At 42.1% G+C, this 26,873-nt stretch overlaps 1 protein-coding gene across 1 annotated transcript in view; it reads left to right on the top strand.

Moving 5' to 3' along the window:
• FGF10 (fibroblast growth factor 10) overlaps nucleotides 1-26,273 on the top strand; it is an 82,676-nt gene extending 56,403 nt beyond the window's left edge. The window contains exons 2-3 of the mRNA XM_053408167.1: nucleotides 19,665-19,768; nucleotides 25,510-26,273. Coding sequence (XP_053264142.1) covers nucleotides 19,665-19,768; nucleotides 25,510-25,728 — 323 coding nt within the window. The 3' untranslated portion in view covers nucleotides 25,729-26,273. The remainder of the gene's footprint in view (nucleotides 1-19,664; nucleotides 19,769-25,509) is intronic.
• The last annotated feature ends 600 nt before the right edge of the window (nucleotides 26,274-26,873 follow it).

Here is a 26,873-nt window from a genome sequence, read left to right as displayed (position 1 = left end):
AGCTAGTGTGGTGTAGTGGTTAAGAGTGGTAGACTCATAATCTGGTGAACCGGGTTCACGTCCCCACTCCTCCACACGCAGCTGCTGGGTGACCTTGGGCTAGTCACACTTCTTTGTGTCTCTCAGCCCCACTCACCTCACAGAGTGTTTGTTGTGGGGGAGGAAGGGAAAGGAGATTGTTAGCCACTTTGAGACTCCTTCGAGTAGTGATAAAGTAGGATATCAAATCCAAACTCCTCTTCTTCTCCTATGTGAGGAGTGAGACACTGGACCAAATAGGTCTTTAGTTTCATCCAGCAGAGTTTTAATCATGTGTTTTTAAGTTTGATCCTATGGGGAAATCAGGGTGTGTGTTTTTCTCATTTGCTTGTGTAAATGCATTTAAACGCTTTATATGTGGTGCTGAGCATTTACCAGGAATGGAATTTTCTGAAAGCCTCATGTCAGGCTTCCTCATATATATTTTCTAATTTCTGACTGCAGTCCTAAGCAAATTTACCACCCCCCAACCCCTGATTGTACTACTTTTTGGAACAAGTCTCCCATTTTATGTTCATTATTACACATACAATATTATATGCATATATTTAACTCCAGGGCTGGATCGAGACACATCAAATAAACATTTCAGTTTAAAGGGTAAATGTAAACAGGGAAAACATGTCACCATCTGGTGGCACAATGTTATATTGCATATACGTGCATATAAATCGCTTTTTCTTAACCAGTCTAGCTGAGTCCCAGGTTTCCTAAGTAACTAATACATAAGCAGAAACACAAAACAGTGTGTGTAAGTGTGTGTAACTCTGTTTTATTAGCACGACCTGGCTTTAAAAAAAGAATGAATGAACACCCTCCCACTTTTTATTGCACTTCCAGTTGCCTCATAACATGGAATCACATTATAAATATGTGAGTTGCATTCTGCAGTATGAATGGGAACCAGTTGTGGTGATTGTATTTGCAAGATATACCAGTACAGCGCTGACTTGCAGGCTGGAGAGTCGTCAGTGTGGATCCGACCTTGATTTAAAAAACAAGGACTGTATGGCACATCCCTATTCAAAAGTAGAAATCCTTGCTTTTACTCACCAAGAGGCTCTACTGAAATTGACCATTTGCACTGAAAGTATCTGTCTGAGGCATGTCTGTGGGAACAATGAGCAGACTAAAAAATTACTTTCTTTTGGAATTGCTCATCTGTAGAATATAATACTATCTTCTCCCTGTTGCCAAACTTCCACACACGGGCAGTTCATAAATAACTTTTAAAAGTACCATCCAAAATACCTCTTATTTTCTGCAAGCAGGGCCTCAATTGCCCTCTTCCAGAGGAGAGAAGCCAGGAGGACCATGAGGTTCTTTTTATGTGGAAACAAATATAAAATGCATATGTACTGGGGGATGAAAACACTGCTGTCAAATCCAGGCAGTTAAAAACTCAAGAGTCTCTCCCTTTTGAATCGTAAACTTTCCAAGACCAGGGTACGTAAGGGCATCCAGTCTCTGAAAAGAACTGCTGCTTGACGGCTACTTTAAAATGTCACCATTGTGCCAGCTGTATGAAGAGCACTGGGTTTAGATTAAAACAAAGGGTGGTATTCAACTAGGTTATACTCAAAGCAGACTCACTGAAATTAATGGACCCAGCTAAGGTCCCATCTACACCGTACATTTAAAGCCGTATGTATCAGACTGCTCTAAGCCATTGTGATTTCCCACAAAGGATCCTATCCCCCTCACAGAGTGGCAATGCCCAGACTTCCCTGGAAAGAAGGGTTGATTATTAAACCACTCTGGGAATTGTAGCCTCTCCTTCTGGCCCTTTGGGGCTCCCGCCAGGCCACACCCCTTTAATGGTGCCTTTGTTGACTCATTCCATTCACTCTGATCACGCTTCTTGCTTGTCTCAATGGGGAGGACAGAAAGCGGTGTATGAGTGCATGTCGAAACTGGCCTACTGTACAAAGCTTCATGTGCACGCTACCCCCTTTCATGCTGTTGTCAAATGGATGGCCAGAAGCAGCCACAGCCAGCACAGGCATCACTGGTAGGATCCATGCATCCCTCTCACATATATTTTCAACCTGTGCAAACTCCCCTCTAGGAATGTGAAAAGAAGATTTCAAAATATCCCAGTTCACACACCATGGCTTAACAGGAATGAGCGAATGTGGCGGTTATGCAGAGCAAAGATCACAGGTGCTGCACTCCTCACACAGTCATGCTGCTGTCACAGTACCCCAAGCTATTCCATGGTTTTGGCTTAGCATTATGTCAGAAGAACCCAGGCTCGTGGTTTTTCTCCCACAGACAAACCAGGAGCGCTAATCCAGCAGCAAACCTTGGCTACAGCTTGTGGAGTTTCTCTGGAGCAAGACAAACCATGAGCCTGGATTCAGATGTGACACAAAGCCAACTCATGACTCAGCCACAGGTGGTACAGCAGCAGCAGCAGGAGGACCAAAGAGATATTAGCCACAATCGCAATCCTATGCTCCAGAAACCTGCATGTTCCTTGTTAAGACTAAGCCAAGGTTTGGCTTACCCTAAAATGTGAACCAGGTCAAGTATAATTTTATCAACTTTTGTAATTCTATAAACCTAAGTCGTTTTTTCTTCCATTTCTTTTTTTTCCACCACCACAGATTGGTTACGCCACTCCACTTTCACTGATTTTTTATGACTGCAATCTTTTTTTTCTTTTTTAATGCCCTTCTGTTCAAGAACTACTCATAACTGCATTCCCCCATGAGCATTTCGTTCTCATGCCCCCACCCCCACACTTTTGGGATTTCCTTATCTTGCTTTAACAAAAAGAAAGAAACGAAGAATGTCAGTTTTGCTTTATTCTCCTATAATAAAAGTTCACAGCCTTTAATCATTACCAGCAATATTAGTGGCACACCAGTGTTTACATCCTAAATATGCTTCTAATTTTCCCAGTCAAAGGCAAGTTGTTGGTGATATCTTAATGTTTTGTTCGTTTTAGGCAGTTAATGCCAAACTTCAAGGTTATGATCTTGAACTGAATATTTCCCAGATGTGTGGTAAAGTGAAAGGTGCCACACCTAACAGAACCTGACTTCCTATCTATGTTAGTCTAACTTAGGTGAATTTTAAGTCAGGCTTAATTAAAGAATGAGCCCCGACAAGCTTTCACCTTTGCAATGGCTTGAGATGAAAGGTTCAAGATTGTGTGCATGGTAATATAATCCACATGTAGGAACCAGCTGTCACAGTCTGCATAGTTTATAGCGCCCCCTTAACCAGTCTCTTGTCCAAGCTAAGTTGTCTTGGGAGAGCTAAACTATGCACATATATTATTGGATTTAAGGCCTTTCCTTCCTCTCGCTAAAGTGGCTTGCAAAGACCCTATTAACTTCCGTGATCTGTGTGATTCTGGATTCAGCTCAGCATCTTTCAATAAATGTCCAAATGACCCAGTCCTAAGCAAGCTTACCTAGAAGTAAATCCCACTGAACTCAGAGGACCAGCCAGAACCCAGTCAATTCTGAACAATAGCTATTGCTGGGAAAAGTAACTAAAAATTTAAGGTATATAGTAGAGGACAAACAAAAGGCTTGTTTTCAACTGGATGGCAAAGATTTGTGAATGCGGACAATTTTGCTTGCAGTAAACAAGTTTCCTGTGCATGTATTATTTATTCAATTTATATTCTGCTCTTGCTTCTGAAGGAGCCCAGGGTAGCAAATACATCAGTGCAACTTTTTTTAAAGCATTCTAAAAACAATTTCAAATATTTTCTCAACTGATGTTTCCAGGGTTGCCGGGAACTGTAGTTTTCAGCCATCAATAGCCTGAGTAAACAGGAATGTTTTGATTTTCCTCCTGAAAGTCAGTAATGTGGGAGACAGAAACATTTCACCAAAAAGAAAGTTCCACGAATGGGGAGCCATCACTGAAAAGGACCTGTCACAGGTCAAGTGCCCACCAGGCACCCACCCCCCATTAATATTTATTTAAAATCACTTTTTTACCACCTTTCACCAGAATGGCAGAAACACTATGAAACCACACATATAGAAATGTTTTTAAGGTTTGAAATTAGAAGTCTGGTTCATTGTGTGCAGTTGGGCTTTATCAGTTCTGTTCCAACAACTTCTGTAAAGCCTCCTAGCATACAGCAGGCTAAAAACCTAAATAAGTAAACAAAACTTGAGTTTGGAACTGAAAATGTCCCCATGGCATTAGCCAAGGACTTTCAGCAGAAAACATATTGTTCACCCTAAATTTGCTGGAGAGCCAAATACGTTCTGTACAAATCATATTCTCCAAATCATAGTGTTGACATAATAGGGATCTTGCGCTGAAATGGATTTAAAGTGTCTTGGGGTGAAACCACTCAATTCTATATCCAAGAAGATAATGTTTACTCTGAAGTATTCAATGGAGATACTTTGACTCAGAGATTCCAGTATGGCAGTGTCCCATCATAGTTGATAATGAACAGAAGAAGAACTCTTCTGGATCAGGCTCAAAGCCCATCTGGTCCAGCATCCTGTTCTCTCGTTGCCGACCAGATGCCTATGGGAAACCCTCAAGGCAGGATCCAAACACAAGAGCACTCTCTTCTCTTACAGTTTTCAGCAACTGGTATTCAGAAGCATTACTGCTTCCGACTGCTGAAAGAAAAGCAGACTTGGGGGAAAGCTACATTTGGTAAAGGGACGCGGGTGGCGCTGTGGGTTAAACCACAGAGCCTAGGACTTGCCGATCAGAATGTCGGCGGTTCGAATCCCCGCGACAGGGTGAGCTCCCATTGCTTGGTCCCTGCTCCTGCCAACCTAGCAGTTCGAGAACACGTCAAAGTGCAAGTAGATAAATAGGTACTGCTCCGGCAGGAAGGTAAACAGCGTTTCCGTGCGCTGCTCTGGTTTCACCAGAAGTGGCTTTGTCATGCTGGCCACATGACCCGGAAGCTCCCTCGACCAATAAAGCGAGATGACCACCGCAACCCCAGAGTCGGTCATGACTGGACCTAATGGTCAGGGGTCCCTTTACCTTTAGCTTTTACATTTGGTAAAGCACATTGGATTACACTTTTTCACTGAGGCTAAGCTAAATTAAGTTCATGCTTAAGTTCTATGATACTCAAAGTAAGCGTGGATAGAACTGGGCTTTGTTTTCCATGTAAATGCTTGAAATCTGTGTGAAAAGGTTCTGTATTAGGAAGAGGGTCTTCACCTTATTTCTGAAAGGAGGAAGTAGAATTATTGTGGCTAGCCGAGACATGGGGCAACAGGCTTGCGCAATCAGACCATGAGGTCCACTGCACAGAACGCAATGACTGCCTATCATCTGAGGCTATTGGAAAGCAAGCTGGTAAAGCGATACAGAAGTAGACTGGCGCATAATGAGATCTGAAGGGGGCACAAAACAATTGTGCTCTTCAGACAGGCCTTCCAGATTTCCCAGCAAGACTTGAAACTTTGCCGTCCTGCTTTCGGTTCTGGTTTTTTTGTTTTGTTTTGTTTTAATGAGGTGTTGAAAGAATGTTTAGGGAAATGGTACTTATTGTTATTACATCAGAGTGAATGTTAAAGCATTTGCTCCGGGGAGACAAGCCACATGATCCAGACAAGCGGTTGGGTATAAAAGATGAAAATACTGAGAAAGACATATGTCAGGTGCATGCAGTATAGTGCACAATTGTTTACATATGTGTCCGAGAGTCAGCGGTCTTGGGTTGTTTTTATTACAATTGCATAGGGAGCGTGGAAAGGCACCTTGTTAACCAAAGCTTAGCAACGAGCAGTTTTTTTGAACCACAGCAAGTTGCCATTGGGGTGCAGAGATCTCATCAAAGGTGAAGAGGAAGTCAATAAAAACTACAGCCAAGTCCACTATGTCTCCATGACCCGTAGAAATTCATTACGCTCTTATTCTGATTGAGATAAAGGATATTTACTTTATTGGAAGGCGTGTCCTGTCCAAATAAAGGAAGCTGCCTTATACTGAGTCACAGCATTGGTGCATCTAACTCAGTGTTGTCTGCAGTGACAGGCAGAGACGTTCCAGGATTTCAGAAATGGTTCTCTTGCAGGCCTACCTGGAGATTCTGGGACATTCAGGCAGCAAAGCAGATGTTCTGCCACTATCAGGGACCGTGCTGAGGAGGGCTGCACTGAGGAGGAATGGTGGGAGCCTCCCCCTGCTCCTGATCAGGATCCTGAATCTTCCCAGGAGCAGGAAGACAGTATAGATTTGGAACAGTGGTTTGCAGAGGGGCATAGTTCAGAAGACAGAAGCTGGGAAATACTGGATGGGGAACAGCTAGGAGAAGCACTGGGAGAGAGAGGGTTAACACTGTCTCTGGAAAGCGTTCATCCGCTCAGCCCAAGGTCAAAGAGCAGATAAGGTGGCAGCACAGGAAGAACAGTGGTTACGAGATCAGGTTACAAGATGCGGTAGTGACGTGGGTGACCAGGAGGGAAGTGGGTGGAACCCTTAATTGGGAGCACCTTCATTCCTATGAATAGATTCTTTGTGTGATCATTAAAGTTTCTAACTGGTAAGAAGACTCCTTTCCCTTTGTTCTCCTTATCTACTGCCAAAGCGGGGAGGAAGCTGATTCCCTGAAACCTGACCGCCATTGAGCTGCAGCCCTTCCCCCAAGACATAAGACCCTAGGAAGCTACCTGCCTTACACTGAGTCAGGCTGTTGCTCCATCTTGCTTCGTATTATCTACACAAACTGACAGTGGTTCGCCAAGGTTTCAGACAGAAAGCATTTCCAGCTCTAGCTGGAGATCCTAGGGATTGAATCTGGGGCCTTCTGTGTGCAAAGAAGGTGCTGTACCACTGAGCTACAGTCCTTCTCATACAGCCACACTTCCTAGCAGTTTCAAGAAGATATCGACAGTGCAACTAGGGGATGAAAACCCATCTCAACAAAAATGGAGTGTTTCAGTTCAGTCATTTCTAAATGGTTTCATTTCTAATCACCTTTTTTTTTATGACCAGTCAGTCAAGCAGATGAATTTGGACAGAGAGAGGCAAAAGAGAGTAATAGGCTGACTTCATAACCGGACACTTGGCATCATTTTGAGAAAGTGATAGCAAATTGGGCAATACTGAGTTATCCAGGCCTTGTAAATGCTAGAACACAATCTAATTTAGGTGGCAGGAGAGTCTGCGCCTTGTGTGGGTCAAGGGAAAGAAGACAGCAAAGACGGCTGTCTTGCAACAACAGGCAAAGGATACACTAAAAGTGATTCAGAGGACTGGAATGATTTTGCATCATTAGCTTTTAAGTGGGGCGCAGCCGGTGGATTAATAATGCAAGTTCCAATAACCCAAAGTTCTCAGTTTTTAGCGTTGCCTTGAGCTCCTGAAATATTTAACTGGTAGGTGACCATCTGGTAAGATAACATAGTTTTGACTAAGTATGTAGCGATCTAAGAGAACTGATAAGAGGCCCTCCCTGAAGTAGCTCTGCTGCAGGGAACCTGCACCCTCTCAAACCAATGCCTGTCTTTTGACTTCTTAACACAACAGCTGCTTTATCAGTGGTGCTTGTCACCCAGTTGCTCTGAAGGGAAGGGAGGGGAAGGGGGTTTCTGGTCAGACTCCTAATTGGATTACCATTAAGTTGCGCTAGCCCACCGACCAAATGGTTCATAGAAAGGGCTTCAGGAATTTTACAGCCAGTGATGCAAATAAAATATACATTGGGGTTAGGCATGTTTATGTTTGCAATCCTTAGGGGTTTTAAGTGAGCTGATAAAAAGGGAGGAGAACAATTGAAAGTTGAAACCATTTGTGAATGTTGCTCCATAAGAAAAATTCAAAAATCCGTAAGTGGATTGCGGGGGACATGTCTCTAGATGTAAATCACTTTCCATCTTGTTTAACTCTCAGACTCAGAGCTGCCGATAAGGAACAAAGCACGGATGATGCCCAGCTTGTAGTATGAGTGCAACATGCATGATACATGACAGGAGTGTGTGTCACATCTGAGTAAGAACCACACACCTGGGAACTGGCTGTCCCATTCTGTGCTGATTCCTGGCTCAGAAGACTTGGAGCACACCTAGGCAGTTTGGGGTTGCATACATGCAGTTCATCATCATCATCATTTTATTTGTATTCCACCTTTCCACAGTTAAAACAATGCTCAAGGCAGCTTACAATATGAAAAGATTTACATGGTTACAAACATAGCAAAGTAGTCATAAAGATAAATAAAACACATCAAAAACTACATAACCAAACTGAACAATTTCCACATAAAAATAAAGATATGAAAAATTAATTTCAATAACAGCAAAAACTCCTGACAAAACTTCCCTCCAAATACCCCAGTCCTTGCTGGGTGGCAGCAGCAGAAGCAGCAGTTCTTATTAAGCCTGTCAGGCCCCGCCCTGGGCCAGGTGGAGAGAGGCAGGAACGGGGCCCTCAATCTCCCAGCAGGTCAGACTAGATGGTACATTCTTGTGCTTTTGACTAAACTTAATGGGACACTTCCCAGCATACACCAAAAAAGGGCTGGCTACTGCTAAACCAAGGAAAGTAGTTCTGTGAAGGAGTTGGGGACCTTCAAGAGAAAATTCTCAGCATCCTCACCAGACTATAATTCCTAGGCTTATTGCACTGTGGGGAGGCTATGACAATATATACCAGTTGTAGTGCAGATGTGCCCTTGTGTTACTCGTGACCTATGAATTCATGAGGTGGCAAAGCTACTGGCTGCCTAATTTAACATGGTCTGATCTTACTTGCCCTAATGCAGTGGCAGCTCTTAGTACTTATTGTTGAAGAAAGCAAACAAGAAGTACCAAACATGGCATGGAGAATTAGTTGAAAAGTAAACCAAGGCAGATTTGTCGATTTGTTTCAGCTGGAAGCAGTGCTCATTCTTCTTCATCTGACAGTCATTCCAGCATGGAATGACTAACGCTACTGGACCGAGTCACTTAAGAAATATTCACTTGCTTACTCAAATGAGCCCACCCATGAGAGTGACTGCGAAGAGTACGCGGCAACACTATTGAGAAAAGGGTGCATCTAATTTTGGGCCCAGAATACGCTCTTGCTACTTTCCCGCTGTGAAGGCGAACAAAACAAATATATCCGACAAGTATATTTGATTCTGTTTCTTATTTGCTTTTGAAGCTCTCTCTTGCTTCATACCCAAAAGCTAACGATGCATTTAAAAACTACAAAGCAAGCCACTTGCAAGGGAGAGAGTAATACTTAACACATATATTGAATACTAGCTTAACCTCAGCTACCAAAAGCCAACAAACAGAAGAACACAGTGCTTTCAGAATATCCTCACATGCAAACTTTGGTCTCTAGCGCAGGGCTGGGCGGCCTCTAACCTCTAGTCCTCCAGATGTTCCTAGACTGCAGCTCCCATCATCCCTGACCATTGGCTTCGCTGGCTATGGCTGATGGGATTTGGAGTCTAACAACATCTGGAGGGCTGCTATCCCTGATGTAGCACAGCATTAAGGATAGCTGTGAATAAATTTCTCCACACTCTTGCAATCCTCACTGGGCAAACTGGTGGGCGTAACTATGACTCTTTAGAAGTCAAAAGTCACTTATTGCCATAACTACTGGGTGACCCTGGTGGAAACAAGTGTATCTTTTGCTACATGCCAGACAAACACTGTGTTTTCTTTCCAATATTAAACTAAACAGGCACTCTGATCAATCATCCTCCCTTCTGTGGGTAAGTTCTAAACTTCCTTTAATGAAGTTGTTGGCATCCATCTGTCTCAAGAGACAATGGAGTGTTCTTTCAGGGGTGAAGTCAAACTGCTGCGTTAGCAGTGCCAAAGTGACCTCCCTGGGGCACAAAGGACAATTCTTGGTTCATTTTAGGACAAGTTTCCAAGCTAATTTCATAACCTGATGATATTCAATTGATGCTACAAAGCAGAAAGCCTGTTCCATAATATCTAAAGCACTCCCAATTTTGCAAATATCTGAAATGGGAACTGAACTAAAAATGAAACCAGTTATTTGCAAGTATTTGAATTATGAATGCATAACCATTTTCCTGTGGGCTCTGTAACATTTTCAAATATTGGTTTAAATGAGGAAGTGGAATCACCTATGAAAACGAACTGTTAATAATGTGAGTTGCATCTACTGAAAAGTTGAGAAATGGTTCATGTTTTCAGAAATATTCCAAGAGAACATTTATTCTACCCACAGTTGATAGTTGTTGGTTTTCTTTCTTTTTATCAGGGGGGAAATGACACCACACAAAACTGGATTTATTTATGTGAACTTGGTTCCCTTTCTTGTCATGTATAAATGTAGGATCTGCTGAATAGCATCCTCCAAGCACTCATGATTTTGGAAGGGCATCCTGTCCTATTAGTAAGGAGAAAAATAGCAAATGTATTTTAATTACTTCTGCCTGTCAGACAAAATTATTAAAATGCATTGTGACACTTTGTTTTATAGAGATCAGGATTCATCAACGTGGTACTTTCCAGAAGTTGAAGCCACAGCCAACATGGCCAATCACATAATCAGTCTTGGGTTAAGAAGCTGGATGCTAAGCAGGACTGGAGAGGTCCTGGAACTGTGGTTCTTTTTAAATGCCACTAAGAATAGGATGTACTAGGAGAAAGGACCTAGGGTTGTTTGTGTGGACCTACCAAGGACCTGTAAAGCTCTTTCTGAATCCCATACTTCCAGTTGAGGGGCTCTTGCCAAAGGACTCCCAGAGTCCTGGTGCCACCCATGAACAAATTGTTCCTGGATTTGGGAACTGATCCTCCTTGAATGCTATAATATGTAGATTTCCTGAAAATTCAGTCGATAGACCAGTAGTACTAGCCTATGTAGTAATTTGCTGTTTTAGCAAATTGCTGTTTCATCACCAACCTTTGACTCTTTCCACAGTTGCCTGTGATTTTTTCCAAATGCATTCAGTTTGCTTGTCAATATTTTTTGAAAAAATGTGAGCGCAAAGAAGTTAGGAAACAAAGCTCACAACCACACAGGGATCTTGCTAATGATTCCCCTTTGTGGGGCAAGATGACCAGCCATTCTTTCTCTCCCTTGTCATTTTGTGTAATGAGTACTTGCTTTAACTATAAAAGGGCAGTTGATTTTAAGGTAAGTATATTTGGCTCCTCTGGGGAACATGCTTCAGACTTCAGGGACCTATAAAGCGAGCACATGTAATGCCCACAGGGCATATCTCATGTTGATATTTGGAATGTTTCTAATTATAATGAGTTGGGAATGATTCGGGCACTGAGAACCATGCTTTTACAGTGGATGTGGTCAAGTGGGATTTACCATAATTGTTGCAGTTTACAGAGTTCCGACTGCAAAAGAAAACCCTCAGTGTGCTATCTGTCTTAAAACAATTATAGAGACCACAAGTGTGTGTTCCCAAAATTCCACAGGGAGCAAACATGAATTGAGCAACTACTGACGAGAATCGGTAACATTGTTTTATTGCTTTTTTGCTTGTTGTCGATGTCACCTTCTGTTTTACACATCTAGCAGAGGTAAATGCTTTTTATCATTAAAACCGCTGTTTCCAGCTTTTATTATCTGAACCTTCCTGGGGACCTCAGAGCCTTAGAGACTGTGAGCCTTCACAATCACTAAAATCAATCAGAAACACCAGCTTAATGCAACCACACTTGCACAGGTCAAATGCCAAGAGCCTGAGTAGATGTGTCCGTCCCCCCTCCTTCTTCCTTGGTAGATGTAGAAAAACTAAGAAGGTGGAGCACCCAGTTAGCAGGGATCCAAAAGAACAGAATCAGTGATGATCGGGAGTAGAATTCCCCTCTGATGTGCACAAAGCATTTTGGGATTCCCTTTTCTTTTCTTTTTTTAATAAATCCTGTTTTGTACCTATGCTAGTCTGTAACCTTTGTGGTTATAAGGCTTCCTTGCATTGGAGGTTCATTGGAATCATTTACAGTGGTACCTTGGGTTAAGAACTTAATTTGTTCTGGAGGTCCGTTCTTAACCAGAAACTGTTCTTAACCTGAGGTACCACTTTAGCTAATGAGCCGCGCCGCCGGAGCACAATTTCTGTTCTCATCCTAAAGCAAAGTTCTTAACCCGAGGTACTATTTCTGGGTTAGCGGAGTCTGTAACCTGAAGCGTCTGTAACCTGAAGAGTCTGTAACCCAAGGTACCACTGCATTCATTTACCACATTTGTATCTCAGCTTTCATCCAAGGAGCTTAGGACATTCAACAGGAATAAGCCCGTTGTATGCATACCATGAGAGCCACTGTGGAGTAGCAGGTAGAGTGTTGGCCAAGGGTATGGCAGATCAGGGTTCATATCCCTACTCAACCATGAAGTTTACTAGGTGATCTTGAGCCAGTCTGTCAGCCAAATTTACCTCACAGAGTTGCTGTGGAGACAAAATAGGGAGGAAGGGCACAATGTACAGCACCTTGAGCTCTTTGGAGAAAAGGTGGAGTATAAATAATAAATATACCTGTGGTGACTCAAGCCCCCTTGAGTCCCAGACTGGGGAGAAAAGGTGGGATGTACTGTAAATAAATTGTTGGCATCCAGATATCTCAAGAAACAATGGAGTGTGCCTCTGTGGGTAGAGTTAGCAGCACTGAAGTGATCTCCCTGGGGTGCAAGCCTGGGCAGTGTGCATGGATGTCCTGGGCTGCCCAGATGACAAGACACCCTCCACCCTTTCTCAGCCTCACTGATGTGGTCCAAAGGAAAACAGAATAATATGTTTGGCACCATCTTGGCTGCAGGAGTGGCTGAAAGGAGGCCTACAAGGCAACATCCAACCTTCTTAGAGATTCCACTCTAGATTTGTGTATGGTTTACTCCTTAGCCTTTTCTTCTTCTTAAGATATCCCGCAAGGCAGCAGAGCATTTAGGACCAGAGTTTTCATTCTCCTAGATGGGCTACCTCCCTAGGTTGATGAGCCCTACCTGCCTCTCACTTTCTATAGCACATGCAGAAACTGCCTTCTTGACCATTGGACCAACTATTAGCCTCATCTGCTCCATCCACCAGAGCCTGCAGGGGAAGTTGCTAAGTCATTGAGGATCTGAGAACAATTGACTACTCTTGCCTCATTTAGCCAGCCAGTCAAAGCCATTTCCCAGGATGTGGCCACTGTTGCATGCTGGCAGTTTCTAGGAGCCACAGGTGAGAACTGAGTGCAGGGTAGGACCAAAGGTGAGCAAACTACCTCAGAAGGAGTATGACGTGTCCCCTACCAGAGCTACTGCTCCTCCCCTAACGCCCCATACACCCCAATAAATAATGATAATAATGATGATAATATGTTAAGGTGAGAGTTCAAAGGTTAAATTCAGGGCAGGGGTATGCATACAAGGTCCCAGTCTGGCGGTGGGTTGTTTATCAGATCTTCACGCAACTAAGGACCTTTCTGCACTTACCATATACAGTTGCTGTTGAACCCAGAGTTTTTAAGAATGAATTTGTAGCTGATGGTCTGTTCCTTTGGTCACATGTCACTGTTATTACAGAGTGAGTAAATGGCTTTCATTTCCATACGAGATGCGAGTTGTTCCTAAACTGAGAAAAGTGAATAGGCTGTAGTTGCACCCCTTATTTACTCTCGTATTCCTCCAGCCAGCAAATGTCAGAGAATGGGAACGTGCAAGAGGGCATTTGTGGTTGGTTGGTGTGTGTGTGTGTGTGTGTGTGTGTGTGTGTGAATGATGCCTAGCATTCTCAAATTCTAATCTTGTAGATTAGAAGGGAAACTCTGCGTACACCTCAGCTATGGTGAACTAGCTTATTGTAATGACATTTTGTCTGCAGCTAATGACTGATGTCATGGGGAAGCACTTCGACTTACTGTCTCTTATCTACCAAATCTCTCCTCTGAACTGAGCTCACAGCTTGCACCGGTCAGAGGGAAGCGGTGTCTTCCATGATACGCCCACCAGCCCCTTCACTCAGAAGCTGGGATGATGCTTGCACACATGCCACGTGAATTAAAATATTAAGCAGACCTTACAGATCTTTCACAAAAGCTGTATATTTTTTTACAGAAAAAGAAAAAGTGGAGGTGGGGGTAGTATGTCATTCCTGAATACTAGCTGAATAATGGTGACGTCGTGCAGCAGCATGCCAGAAAATCTTGAGAATCTTTTTTAAAGCCCAGCAGCTATACCACTATAAATGATAAGTGCAGAAAAGTCCTTTCACAAAGGTGTTGGGTTTTTTTTAAAGGCAAGTCCAATGGAATGCTCTAAGAAACCTCCCTGCAAGCAAGAATTCTGGACAGAGATCTAGTGACTAAGATTCATGGCTGAAAGGGGGTTTGAACCCAAGCGCCCCTGGATTTGTACTCTGCACTGTTACTTTCGCTTGGCTTGAATATTTTCCAGAAGTGAAACTTTTCAAATATTTTGTTGTTTGGGTTAAGCAAGCACAGTGTTGTTTTGAACATCTATGCATGGGATTCAACTCAGTTGCTGCATGAGCAAAACGAGGTCCATTCACACAACGGCACTTCCCACTCCCTGAAAGGCAGAACTGAACAGGTTTAGGGGATCCACAGGGTGCATGCAAGGAGGCAATCTTGTTGCACACAGAAACCTTGTTCCCTTTGTGCATACCACACTTTGTGCTGCATTGAATTCCAGCCAGTATTTTTAATATTTTACATTGGGTCCTATTATTCCCATTCAGAGCTAGCTTATAAATTACACAGAATGAGATGGGAGATCCTATGGTAGGAGAAGGTTTGGTATACCACTACATCACACATTTTTCAATTATGTCCCTAATTCTTCTTCTTCAACAACAAAATTATCCTTATGTAGCCAGCTAACAAACCAGACTGACAGGTTTAGCATAGCGCTCTGCCCAATCTGCTAGTTTATGGTGTGCAGGAAGTGTGTTTTTATGTAGGGAAACATGAAAAAATAAGACAGACAGACAGACAGACAGACAGACAGACAGACATGCAACCTGAAACGGTAGATCCCAGAATTTCATCACCTCTGGCAAGTACTATATTCTGCATAATATGTAGAACAGTTGAGGTCTGGATCTACCAAGAGGCAAGAAGGAGAAATGCCTTGTACATCTGATATTTTGTGCTATTTTCAGAGAGCTATTGGGGACCAAACTATATGTGACGTTAATTGCGTGGTTTTCTCTTGAGTGCAAGCTTTTTCTTTCATAAAATGGCAATCTGGATCCGGGCCATGACTTAGGAGGTAAGTTCACCCCTGCATCTGCTATTTGCATTGGTGGAGTCGGGGGGAGGCAAAGGTATTGAGGCTACAGGGGAGGCAAAGGGTTAATGCCCCCTATCACCCACATCAGGGTTCTGATCTGGATTGGGTCATCCCCACCCTGCCAATTTGTGAAAGAAAAACTGAAGGACAAATGTCATCTGTAGTTTGGACTTAGGAGCTTTTATTGTGGGTTTGGGGAAACTCTTGACCCTCCAGATGTTGCCGAACTACAACTCCCATCATCCCTACCCATTGGCTGTGATTGCTGAGGCTGATGGAGGTTGTACTTCAACATCATCTGGAAGCCCTGAAGTTCCCCACACCTGCTCTGCAGCATTATTACTAAGAGAAATAAAGTTTTAAGTGGATATCGTTACTTCAGGCATCAATATCTCCAGCCCTATTAGAGAAATAGTAAACTGACAACTTAAAAAAAATCAATAAGGAACTTTGTGGGAAATTGTGAAACTATTTAAGATCTGTCTTCCAAACCCATAGCTTATACAACATTGCTGCAGTCTAATGATGTGTTTTTATGTTCCATTTTTACAGAATAGTGTCCTCACATGCTTTCTGTTATAGTTTGTACTTTTTTAGACATGCTTCTTCAATCCCAGCCCTCCAGGCTTGGAAACTGACAAGATAAGGCCCAAATCCTGACTTTCCTTTAACATGCAGGCAAATGGCTCAAACACTCAGACATGTCAGGCATGTAGTTGTTTGCTGCTTTTCATGATTTATATCCTGTCTTTCATTCTAATGCCTTTTTACGGTGGCTTGCAACAAGCTACAATAGTACAAAGAACAACAGCCAAGATTTGCACATACATACACAGGGCAGCAGCCCTTACATCTCTGGCTGATGAATACAGCTTTCCTTTCTTTGGTTTTGCAGTCCCAGGGCAACTGTTGCTTGGAATCTTTCTTTCTTTCTTGAGTCGTATCTGCATTATGCTAGATGGACTGATGATTCCTTTGCAGATCCAACTAGTCCGGCATCCTAAGTTTTATAATCTCTTGAAAGAATACTGATGTTCTCTTTAAGGTATGGTCTGCCTTAGTGAAGAATTACAAATTCTCCGGGAAGAGTTCTTGAGTGATTTGACAAACTGCTGCAGATTCTAGAGGCTTTAGGGTTTCATGTATGTTGTGGTATTGTGAAACTGAACAGAAAATATCAACGATTGTCAGGTTGAGCCATATAGATGTCATTCATGTAAGCCCAGAAATTCTCGTCAAGGTTCTAAGAACCAGTGAAGACTGTAAGTGAACACTCTTCAGGAGAGTAAGTTAAGAGTTTTGAAGCATGACTCCTAAGTTAGAAAGTGTTTGCCACTTTGTTATGCCTGTTGGTTAAAGGTCTGACATTACATAGGGAAAATGGAACCACACTTTTGTTCATAGAATCATAGAATCATAGAATCATAGAGTTGGAAGAGACCACAAGGGCCATCGAGTCCAACCCCCTGCCAAGCAGGAAACACCATCAGAGCACTCCTGACATATGGTTGTCAAGCCTCTGCTTAAAGACCTCCAAAGAAGGAGACTCCACCACACTCCTTGGCAGCAAATTCCACTCTACTTTTATCTCCACCACCTTCACAACACCCTTTTCCTGTTACCCCCAAGAATTTTGACCGAGCTAATGCAATCTACGGGGTTATAGGGAGGGATTTGAGTCCAGCTGTCCCATGCTGATACCTAACCTTTGAATTTTACCGCTCTTTGAGAGTTGGCTCAGAAGCCGCAATGCCCACAATCCTGATCCATCTCACTTTTTGTCAATTAAGCTAGAAATGCAGTGTAGCCTAACAGTACATAGTGTGCACCTTGCAGGTCTAGACCACAAACCAACACAGTTGATGCAATGAAACCCCAAGGTCAGGGCTTGTGTTTGGAGTAGAACAGGGTGGAGATAACTTGGAGTGTTAAGGTAAGCAGGAGGGGAGAGTTGAAGGGAGTGTGGAGGGATTTTGTCAATGGACAGTTGGAAAAGGAAGACAGGGGCATGTACAGGGGACTAGCCAGGTGCAGATGGGTTTAGAGCAAGGATGGGATGGGAAACTTGTGGTCCTCTGGATGTTGTAGGATTTCAGCTCCCATTAGCCCCAGTCAACTTGGTCAATGATTTGGGATGATTGGGAGTTGTAGTCCAACAACATCCGCTGGCCTTTAGGTTCTCCATTCCTGGTTTGGTAGATTGCTGGTCCTGATTGCATCCAGCCCAGATTTCAGTTTACTGCGGATTTGTTTTCATAGTTCATTAAAACTCTGCCTTTTGTTTACTCTGGGGAATTGTGAACCCAGTCCATAAAGGGTTTGCAGTGTTGCTGGTGCAGCTAGACTGTGACAGCATCATATCTGGTTTGATTTAAACAAGCATAGTGGAACACATTCACATTTCATTCCTGTGGCACACAGTGTAAATGTGATAACTTCACTTCTGGTGAGTTTCTTCTAGGTTACCTAAATATGGCTATAAAGGATAAATGGGAGGATGTGACCAAGTGTTTCTAGAAAAGTGTTGCATTATGATATATTGTATTAAAATGCACTGCACAAGCCAAGCGGCTGTATCAAAGCAAAATACATGGCTGGATCATTCCAGTCCTCAACGCTCGCCAGTTTCAGATTTAAACAATCTGCTTTCCCACTCTACGGCACCCAGAAGTTTCACAAACATTTGAAAAATGATACTTTATTAGTCGATCCAACTGCAGTTTGTTTTAATGTGTTGCAATCCTTACAACTATAATATGATAAAAATATATAATTCAATTTTGAAACCGTTTGAGCATAAACTAATAAAATTCCTTGAAAATGCTAATGCTGTGAGGAATTAATCCAACCTGGCATTGCAACAGAAGCCACAACAAACAAACATGTCCTTATGAAATAATAGCTTGTGTTCTTCCCCATTTCTGTCTAACAAGTGAAGGACCAAAAGCATATCAATCACGACAGGGAAAAGATGCCAGCTAAAGCGACAGTGGGAAACAACTAGGCCGGCCCTACCATTTGCCAGTGGTGGATTGCAGCAGAATGCACATAATCAGCCTGACCGTTTTCTCCTTCCTATTTAACAAAACTAGATTAAAATGGACAGAATTTTTTTGCCCCTTTCTTTTTGAGACTGCCATGCCATCTGTGAGTCAGATACCAGACGGCACCAGTCTGTCTGTATGGCGTTTAACATGTGATGGGCTCCACACCCCATGACCATTGAACCACATAACTGTAGCGTTTCCAACAAACAGTGGCTCTGGAGTCCATTTTTGGAGCCAGTCCTTTCTGAAGATTGAGTTCCATTTGATTCTAACTGGGGAAGTCAGCACTGGTAGTATTTATTTTCATTCTCACATTCACACTCCGCCCTTCCTTCCCCCTTAACAAAAGACTTGACTATATAGGAAAGTTGGCTTTGAAATTGATGCAAGGGCACAATCTGATTTAGGAAGGGTCTCGTATATGACATGCCACTGTACTTGTCCTAATTCACACACAGTGTCTAGGACATCACAAAGGTCTCTTGAAATTTGTACCCATGCATCTCTTTTAGAAAATGTTACCAGCATTTAGAGATTTTGATTATATCAAGTAGTATAAACATTTTATAAATAAATGAATACGCAAGTTTTCAGACAGCTACTAAGACCAAAGAGGTATGTAGATTAGTGTTGATATATTTTGTGTTTGTGCATATATGGCCAATAAAGCTAATCTGCTTTTTTAAGTGTGTATTTGGAAGTGCTGGACATGTACGCACAGCCCATCCCTGTGAAACGCTGCCCATAGTTGTTTGGGGCGGGTGAGAGAAGCTAAACATATTTTATTATGAACAGACTGGAGTGGTTTTTCTGTTATCTGACTGAGCAAGACAATGTGTGGCATCAGAGTTAGCCTAACTATACTCCAGAATGTCAAACACGCTTGCCAAGAGTGGATGTATCAGCTTTATATGGCTGGGAGATTTAGTTTTATCTTAATGTCCTAAAAGGAATAAAGTGCTTACCACTGTTTCTGTGTTTTGGGATGACTCCGCCGCTCTATTGTCATATGCTATAGATTTAATTTAATGCTGTGGTTCCTATGTCTCTTTTGATAAATTTCGGTGAAAATCTACGCTAAGAAGGGTTGAGCTATTTCAATATTTATGGAGTTTCAAATGGAGGAATAGGAAAGGAAACACGGTAATTGAAACAACATTTGTGTATATTCTTGCCGTGAAAGTTTCTGAAGCGGGTTTGTCAGTCGCTCTGGATATTAACAGGATTTGAGTGAGGTTTGAAAAGATCCATTTTAATTCTAGCTCTTTATCATAGTTATCCAAAACATCCGCCCTTCCCCGCCCCCCCGCACTCTCTCCCCCTGCTTTAATGATGAGATTCCAAATCTTAGACCTGAACCATTCTCATTTTCCTTTTCCTTTTCTCCTTGAATTGTAGGCATATTGGAGATAACATCAGTGGAAATTGGAGTTGTAGCAGTTAAATCCATTAGCAGCAACTATTATCTAGCCATGAACAAGAATGGAAAAGTCTATGGTTCGGTAAGTATGTTTTTCTGCCTTTATTTATTTAATCTGTTGTATACTGTTCCTACGCTGGTCCTATTGTACTGAGTAGGACTGTTTTTGGAATTGGGCTGAAAGAGAGTCTGCTAACTTGTTTTCAGAAGCAGTTGGTTTTTTGCATTATATATATATATATATATATATATATATATATATATATATATATACACACACACACACACACACACACACAAGAGTAATATATAATCTCTGAACAAGTTTTGGCATAAATTATGGCATTTGATTTGAGGCCATGTTTACTGAAGTTTTAGACCACTCTTCTTCAACCTTTGGTCTCCAGATATTGTTGGACTACAACTCCCATCATCCTAAGCCAATGTACCAATGGCCAGGGAAGTTGGGAGTTGTAGTCCCAAAACATCTGGGGACCCAAGGTTTGAAGAATATTGGTTTAAAAAAATATATAAATATCCAATCTTGATCCTCTTATCGTCTCACCTCAATCTTCTTCCCAAACCTTTTGCAGCCCTATTAAATTCCCCCAGTCTATTAATGCTCTGTATAGTTCGGAAAGCAACCCTTTTACTCTGTTTTCAGCCACCATTAAAATAGTTTCAAACATAGTGGTTTGAAAGTTCCTCCCCCTTTCTAGACTCATTAGATCTATCAATTTCTGATGATCTACAACTCAGCCCAAGAAGATGTCATAAATAGATATTTGTGGCTGTCTGGCCAAGCCCCATAACTTGTTGGAATCCCCAGCTGGTTTCTTCCACTTCTCTCATGCCCAACTGTTTTAACCATATTGCCTCTTTAATGTAACGAACATTGCTAGGTTGTACCAGATGCTAAATGATACAGGACCGTAGCTCAGTAGTAGAGTCAACTGCTTTGCATGAAGAAGATCCCAGATTCAATCTCAATGGAAGACCAGGAGATTCCCCCTGCCTGACACCCTAGAGAGCCACTGCCAGATGGACCAATGCCTTAAGGCAGCTTCTAATATTCCATATTCACTCTGCCTGATTCCTGAACTATAGGAAGCTTGCTTTATCACTTCACACCATACATTCTAAAGCTCTTTGAAACCGCTTTAAACCATCATGGCTTACCCAAAAGACTTCTGGAAGCTGTAGTTTGTTTAGGGTGATGAGAGTTGCTAGGAGAATCTTGCTCCCCTCCCAGAGCTACAATTCTGAGAGTGGCTTAAACTCCAGGGAACTCTTGAAACTATAGAAGTCTTTGTTGATGGCAGGGATTGGAACAGGGCCCTTTGGCATCCAAAACATAGGCCCTTCCACTGAGCTATGGCTCTTTCCCTAACTATGAAGCCACCTCCTACCAGGTCAAACTATTTTCCTTCTCGGCAGTGGCGCCCTCCTTCAGTGGAATGCCCACCCCCATCAGGTGTCAAGGAGATAAGTATAGCTTTTAGAAGACACCTGAAGGCAGCCCTGTATCAGGAAGTTTTATTATCTTTTTATGTATGTCGGAAGCTGCCCATGGTGGCTGGGCAACCCAGCTGTATGAGCGGGGTACAAATGATTTTTTATTATTATTATTATTATTATTATTATTTGATCCCTTTAACTGGTGATGCCAGGGATAGAACCTGGAAACTTCTGCCTGCCAATCATTTGTTCTACTACTGAGCTATTGTCCGTCCTTTCAAGGTAAAAATACCTCTTCACTCTTGAGTGGGCAATGATCCACTCATGACTCAAGCAAGCAGCTAGAGAATTCTCTCATCAGCTCGTTTCGCCTAAGAAGCTGGGTGTTAATTATTTCAAGAAATGCTTATATTTGCTTCCTGGATTAAATAGCCCCTGAAATATCATGCTATTTAAACTTCATTGCTGCCTATGAAAATAAACATCTGCCATTCAGTAGCTACACCGTTTGAAAGCCATGTTATGAAATCTCAAATAAAGCTGAAGCCCAGCTGCATTAATTTTAAAAAAATAATAATCAAAAGCTTTTAAGTAATTCTCAGGTGTGTGTTCAGTTTTCTTTTCACCATTTTTGCCAAACAAACTTGTCGTGATATATCTCTCACAACTGTGTTGTAACATCACGTAATGTGAAAGCAGGACTGCAGCAGTGGGATTTGAGAAGTGGGATTTGAAATCAGCCCATCCCGTTTGCAAAAAAAGGGGACAATGCCGGCCGCTTGCAATTTCTAAAAATACTTCTATTTTAAAAATAATTTATATTGTTGCCCAACGAATCAGGCGTGCCTTTTCGGCTTCTTAAAAATGATTTAATTGATTGATTTAATCAAGCTGCAGTTCTCCAAGCTAGACATTGATCCATAACATACTTATGCCCACCTGTTGACTTCCTGTGGCACAGCACAATCCTGACAATGTCTCCTCAGAAGTAAATCTTACTCAGTTCATGGAGGCTTACTCCCAGGTAAATGTGATTAGGATTGCAGTCTCGACTCCAAACATCTAAAATTCACAAAATATTTAATGTTAATTTTTAAAAAATTAAGGTGTTAAACATTGCTCTTTCCTCCTCCCATAAGTCAAAGAAGGAATGCCTGCCTGCAAAATAGGTATTTAAAAATTGCATATTTTTCCAGAGGCTGTCGTATAGTCAGAACAATGGAACCCACATGCTTATGATCCAGATTTGGCTGTCTGGAATTGAGATCAAAATACCAGAGGGTCGAGAGTGAAAGTTCCCTATTGGCTCTGATATGCAGAACGTTTTGTACCTTAGCACCAAACCCATGATTAACAGGTTATTTTATAACCTTTCCAGAATGTTCTAGTTAGAACTTTTATTCCCAACAAGACTTCCTATGCCTGGATTCAGACTGGCATAGAAGTTTGGCTTTTATAAGCAGATGGATATGAAAAATAGCCTCAATAAATTTTTCCTAAGGAAAGCTCTCAAAGATTTCCAGCCTAGTTTTTTCAATAAGGTATGAGGCATATGCAGAACATGTGTAGAGCAAAGGCGAAATCAGTTCATAGACTTGATGCTCAACAGAACCTCCATGGAGCTATCCTCATGCAGGGAGAGAGACTATTCACTTCACACATATACAGCCATACTTTGAAATTTGCACTTCTCTGAATTTTGCAATGCAGTTCTCTTGGCAAGTAGTGTCTATGAAAATATATACTCACTAGGGTAAAGCTTGCATAAAAGTGCATATATTAGTGCAAATAGCATGCAAAAATGCATTCTATAAGGGGAAAATAATTTTCAAAAATGTGTATTAGGCAAAAAAATGCAAACAAATGTGTGCATATCAGGAGAAATTCACACTATAACACTGATAAACTGGTACGATAACTTTTTAAAAAAATCACAAACTGATGTGGAAATGTGAAGAAATTAAGAGTGGGGGAAATGAAAAACAAAGAGAAACCAAAATTCTCTAATTTGCCAATCCCTATCCTCTTGTTTGAGTCACATACAGTGGTACCTTGGTTTACGAACAGTCCTGTTTACGAACTATTCGGTTTACAAACTCTGCAAAACTGGAAGTAGTGTTCCAGTTTGCAAACTTTACCTCGGTCTATGAACAGAATCCGAATGGTGGAAGGGCACCGGCAGTGGGAGGAAAAGCACACCTCAGTTGAAGAAAAGATTTGGTTAAAGAACGGACTTCAGGAACGGATTAAGTTCGTAAATCAAGGTACCATTGTATGTACCACTGTTTAGGCCCTAAAAGCCCTAAACGGCCTTGGTCCAGTATACCTGAAGGAGCGTCTCCACCCCCATTGTTCAGCCCAGAAACTGAGGTCCAGCGCTGAGGCCCTTCTGGCAGTTCCCTCACTGTGAGAAGCAAAGTTACAAGGAATCAGGCAGAGGGCCTTCTCAGTAGTGGTGCCCACCCTGTGGAACACCCTCCCATAAACAACTACCAGACTTTTAGGAGACATCTTAAGGCAGCCCTGTTTAGGGAAGCTTTTAATATCTGAAGGACTACTGTATTTTAATATTTTGTTGGAAGCCACCCAGAGTGGCTGGGGAAACCCAGCCAGATGGGCGGGGTATATTATTATTATTATTATTATTATTATTATTATTATTATTATTATTATTATTATGTTAGCTTCCTTGGAAAGCGGTAGGAAGGCATTTTAAATGAATTAGATTAAATTTACTTTCCTATGCTTCTTTCTTTTAAAAAAGAAGAAAGAAAAACCCACCACACAAGAAACTACCTCATACTGACTGCCTTATACGGAGTCAGATCATTGGTCCGTATTCAGATCATTTGCTCAGTATTGTCTGCTGTGATTGACAGTGGCTTTCAAGGATTACAGAAAGGAGGCTCCCTCAGCCCTACCTGGTAATGCTGGGGATTGGACCTGGGACCTGCAGGCTAAGCCAGTGCTGCACCCTAGAGCTACAGCCCCTCTCCTTTAAGAACAGCAGTGCAGCTGAGAATGTGTGAGACAAGCTAGACACCAAGTGTGGCTTGTGCAAGTTGGCTGTACTGATAGATGCCAGAATGTGCCCAACGCAGACGTGGCCTGAATCTTCTCTACTATCCTGAGTTTATGCTCATCGCGCTGTCTTTGATGGGTGGATACTGCTTCAGCGTGATCAGATCCCATGCCACACTCCTCTAATATTTGACATGGGGGGAAATCAACTGGTTAGGTGGCTGGGTGAATTGTGCAATTGCTTGCCACATGAGCCAAGCTGCAGTTTTTCCCTTCTAGGCATGAATGCTGCAGTGTGGGGCACAACCCTGTGAAAGAAGTCATGCAAAAATCAGCCCCCCAAAAAGTACATGCAAGTTCATATCCAAATAATAATAATAATAATAATAATAATAATAATAATAATAATAATAATTTTTATTTATACCCCGCCCTCCCCAGCCAAGGCCAGGCTCAGGGCAACTAACAAGCAATAATAAAAACAAGTTGAATGAATACAACTTAAAAACAAGATTAAAATACAACATTAAAATATTGAAACATTAAAATATTAAAAAGCAGCCTCATCACAGGAGGAAAAAGGAAAAAGAAAGAGGGGGAGGGAATCAAATTGGCTCCAAGCCAAAGGCCAGGCGGAACAACTCTGTCTTACAGGCCCTGCAGAAAGAAATCAGATCCTGCAGGGCCCTGGTCTCATGAGACAGAGCGTTCCACCAGGCTGGAGCCAGTGGTGAGAAAGCCCTGGCTCTGGTTGAGGCTAATCTAACTTCCTTAGGGCCCGGGACCACTAGGGTGTTGCTATTTATGGACCCTGAGGTTCTCCATGGGGCATACCGGGAGAGGCGGTCCCGTAGGTACGTGAAGGGCTTTATAGGTCAAAACCAGCACCTTAAATCTGACCCTGTACTCCACCGGGAGCCAGTGCAGCTGGAAATCATGCATTTAAAGCACTGTTATCTGACATTAACAGTTATGGAGAATCCTGGGAATTGCAGTTTGTCAAGAGTGCTGGGAACTGCAGCTCTTTGACGCCCTCACCCTACACTAGGCTTCCTCAACCTCAGCCCTCCAGATGTTTTGAGACTACAATTCCCATCATCCCTGACCACTAGCTAGGGATCATGGGAGTTGTAGGCCAAAATCAAATGGAGGGCCGAGGTTGAGGAAGCCTGCCCTAGACAATCTACAGTTTACACGTTTCTCTATGACTGTTAAAGTGGTATGATAGGGCTTTGAATGTACAGTGCAGATGTGCCCAAAGTTTACCAGTTCTTTCTTTCTTGCATCACTTTGCATTCTAACCTTCACTCTGTGCATGTGTTTCTTTTTTTTTCATGTGAAAAGAGGGAGTTTAACAATGACTGCAAACTAAAGGAGAGAATAGAAGAAAACGGATACAATACGTACGCGTCGCTGTTTTGGAGAAACAACGGGAGGCAAATGTTTGTGGCCTTGAATGGAAAGGGAGCCACAAGGAAAGGACAGAGAACCAGGAGGAAAAACACAACCGCTCATTTTCTCCCCATGGTCGTCGAGCAACAGATGAAGGGCCTGTTCTATTGATAGCAGTTGAACCAAAGATCATTTGTCAGGAATACTTGGTAATCCTCTTGAAGAGGAAAGGCAGAAACAGTGCAGACGTCTGCTTGATTGAAAAGAGGGGGGAAGCCTTTGAAGGTTTTGTGCTCTCTGCTGGCACGTGAAGTACTGCTAATTAGTTCTGTGTCATATCTTATAATCAAGACACAAGCTGAATCAAATGGGATGGGAGCTCTTTCCAGTGTGAACAAAATTATTATTATTATTATTAATATTATTTTTTATCTCCGCGATAGAACTTAAAGGACATGAGACAATGTATGGAATGATGTTGGGGGAAAGTTATTTATGGAATACTAACTCATATCAAAGACCTTCATTGCTCATTCAAGCCTAATGATCCCATGAACAGTTAGGCACGCAAGCATTTACTGGAAATTCATGGATCCTCATATGCAGCGATAAAGAAGATTCTGGAATGGTCTTGTGAAAGAAATGAATAGGATTAAGAAATATAAGCACATTAGAGTAAAACTGTTCTAACAAAATAAATAGTATGGTTCCCCCGCCTTGTATGCTTATGCCATCCTTTTGTACTTCTCCCTAAGTTATTTATTTAATAGGATGTTAAATATCTTTCTTCTCTCTTTTTTGTTTGTTCGTTTGAAGGATTTTCTCAGTTGCTTCCTGTTGCGTTGTTGTTCTTTTTCCTTCTCTGTGTTTCATACAAGATTGACCAAGTCAGATGTCAAAAAGCTCACACAAGTGTCCAAGAGCAGAGAATAGATAAGGCTAGGGCTGTGGTTTTCGTTTGATCTTGTTTGTTTGTTTTTCCTCTTGAAACTGGGTTTCTTTTTTTCTTTTTTTAATTTTGCACTTAAAATCAATAGGATCAGATATGCATGGGAACTGCAACATGACCTGTGTGTTTGTTGGTTTGTGTGTGTGTGTGTGTGTGTGTGGTTTTTGTCAGCATCACTGATAGTCTTTCCCTGCCACAGGAACAAAAGTTCTCATCCTGCATCATCTGAAGAGTCTTGCTGCTGTTTTGAAATGGGCTGAGTTGAACTGGTACCCAGATGTGCATTTCTCTCCAACTTATTTCAGTTAAATGCCTGGTCCCAAAGATGCTGAAATTTAATCAGAGCTCTTCAGCAGGTTTTGTGGAA

This window comes from Podarcis raffonei, chromosome 11 (genome assembly GCF_027172205.1).
Source record: "Podarcis raffonei isolate rPodRaf1 chromosome 11, rPodRaf1.pri, whole genome shotgun sequence".
NCBI lineage: Eukaryota > Metazoa > Chordata > Lepidosauria > Squamata > Lacertidae > Podarcis > Podarcis raffonei.
Note: the sequence above shows the minus strand (reverse complement) of the source record. Positions and strands in the feature narration are given on the sequence as shown.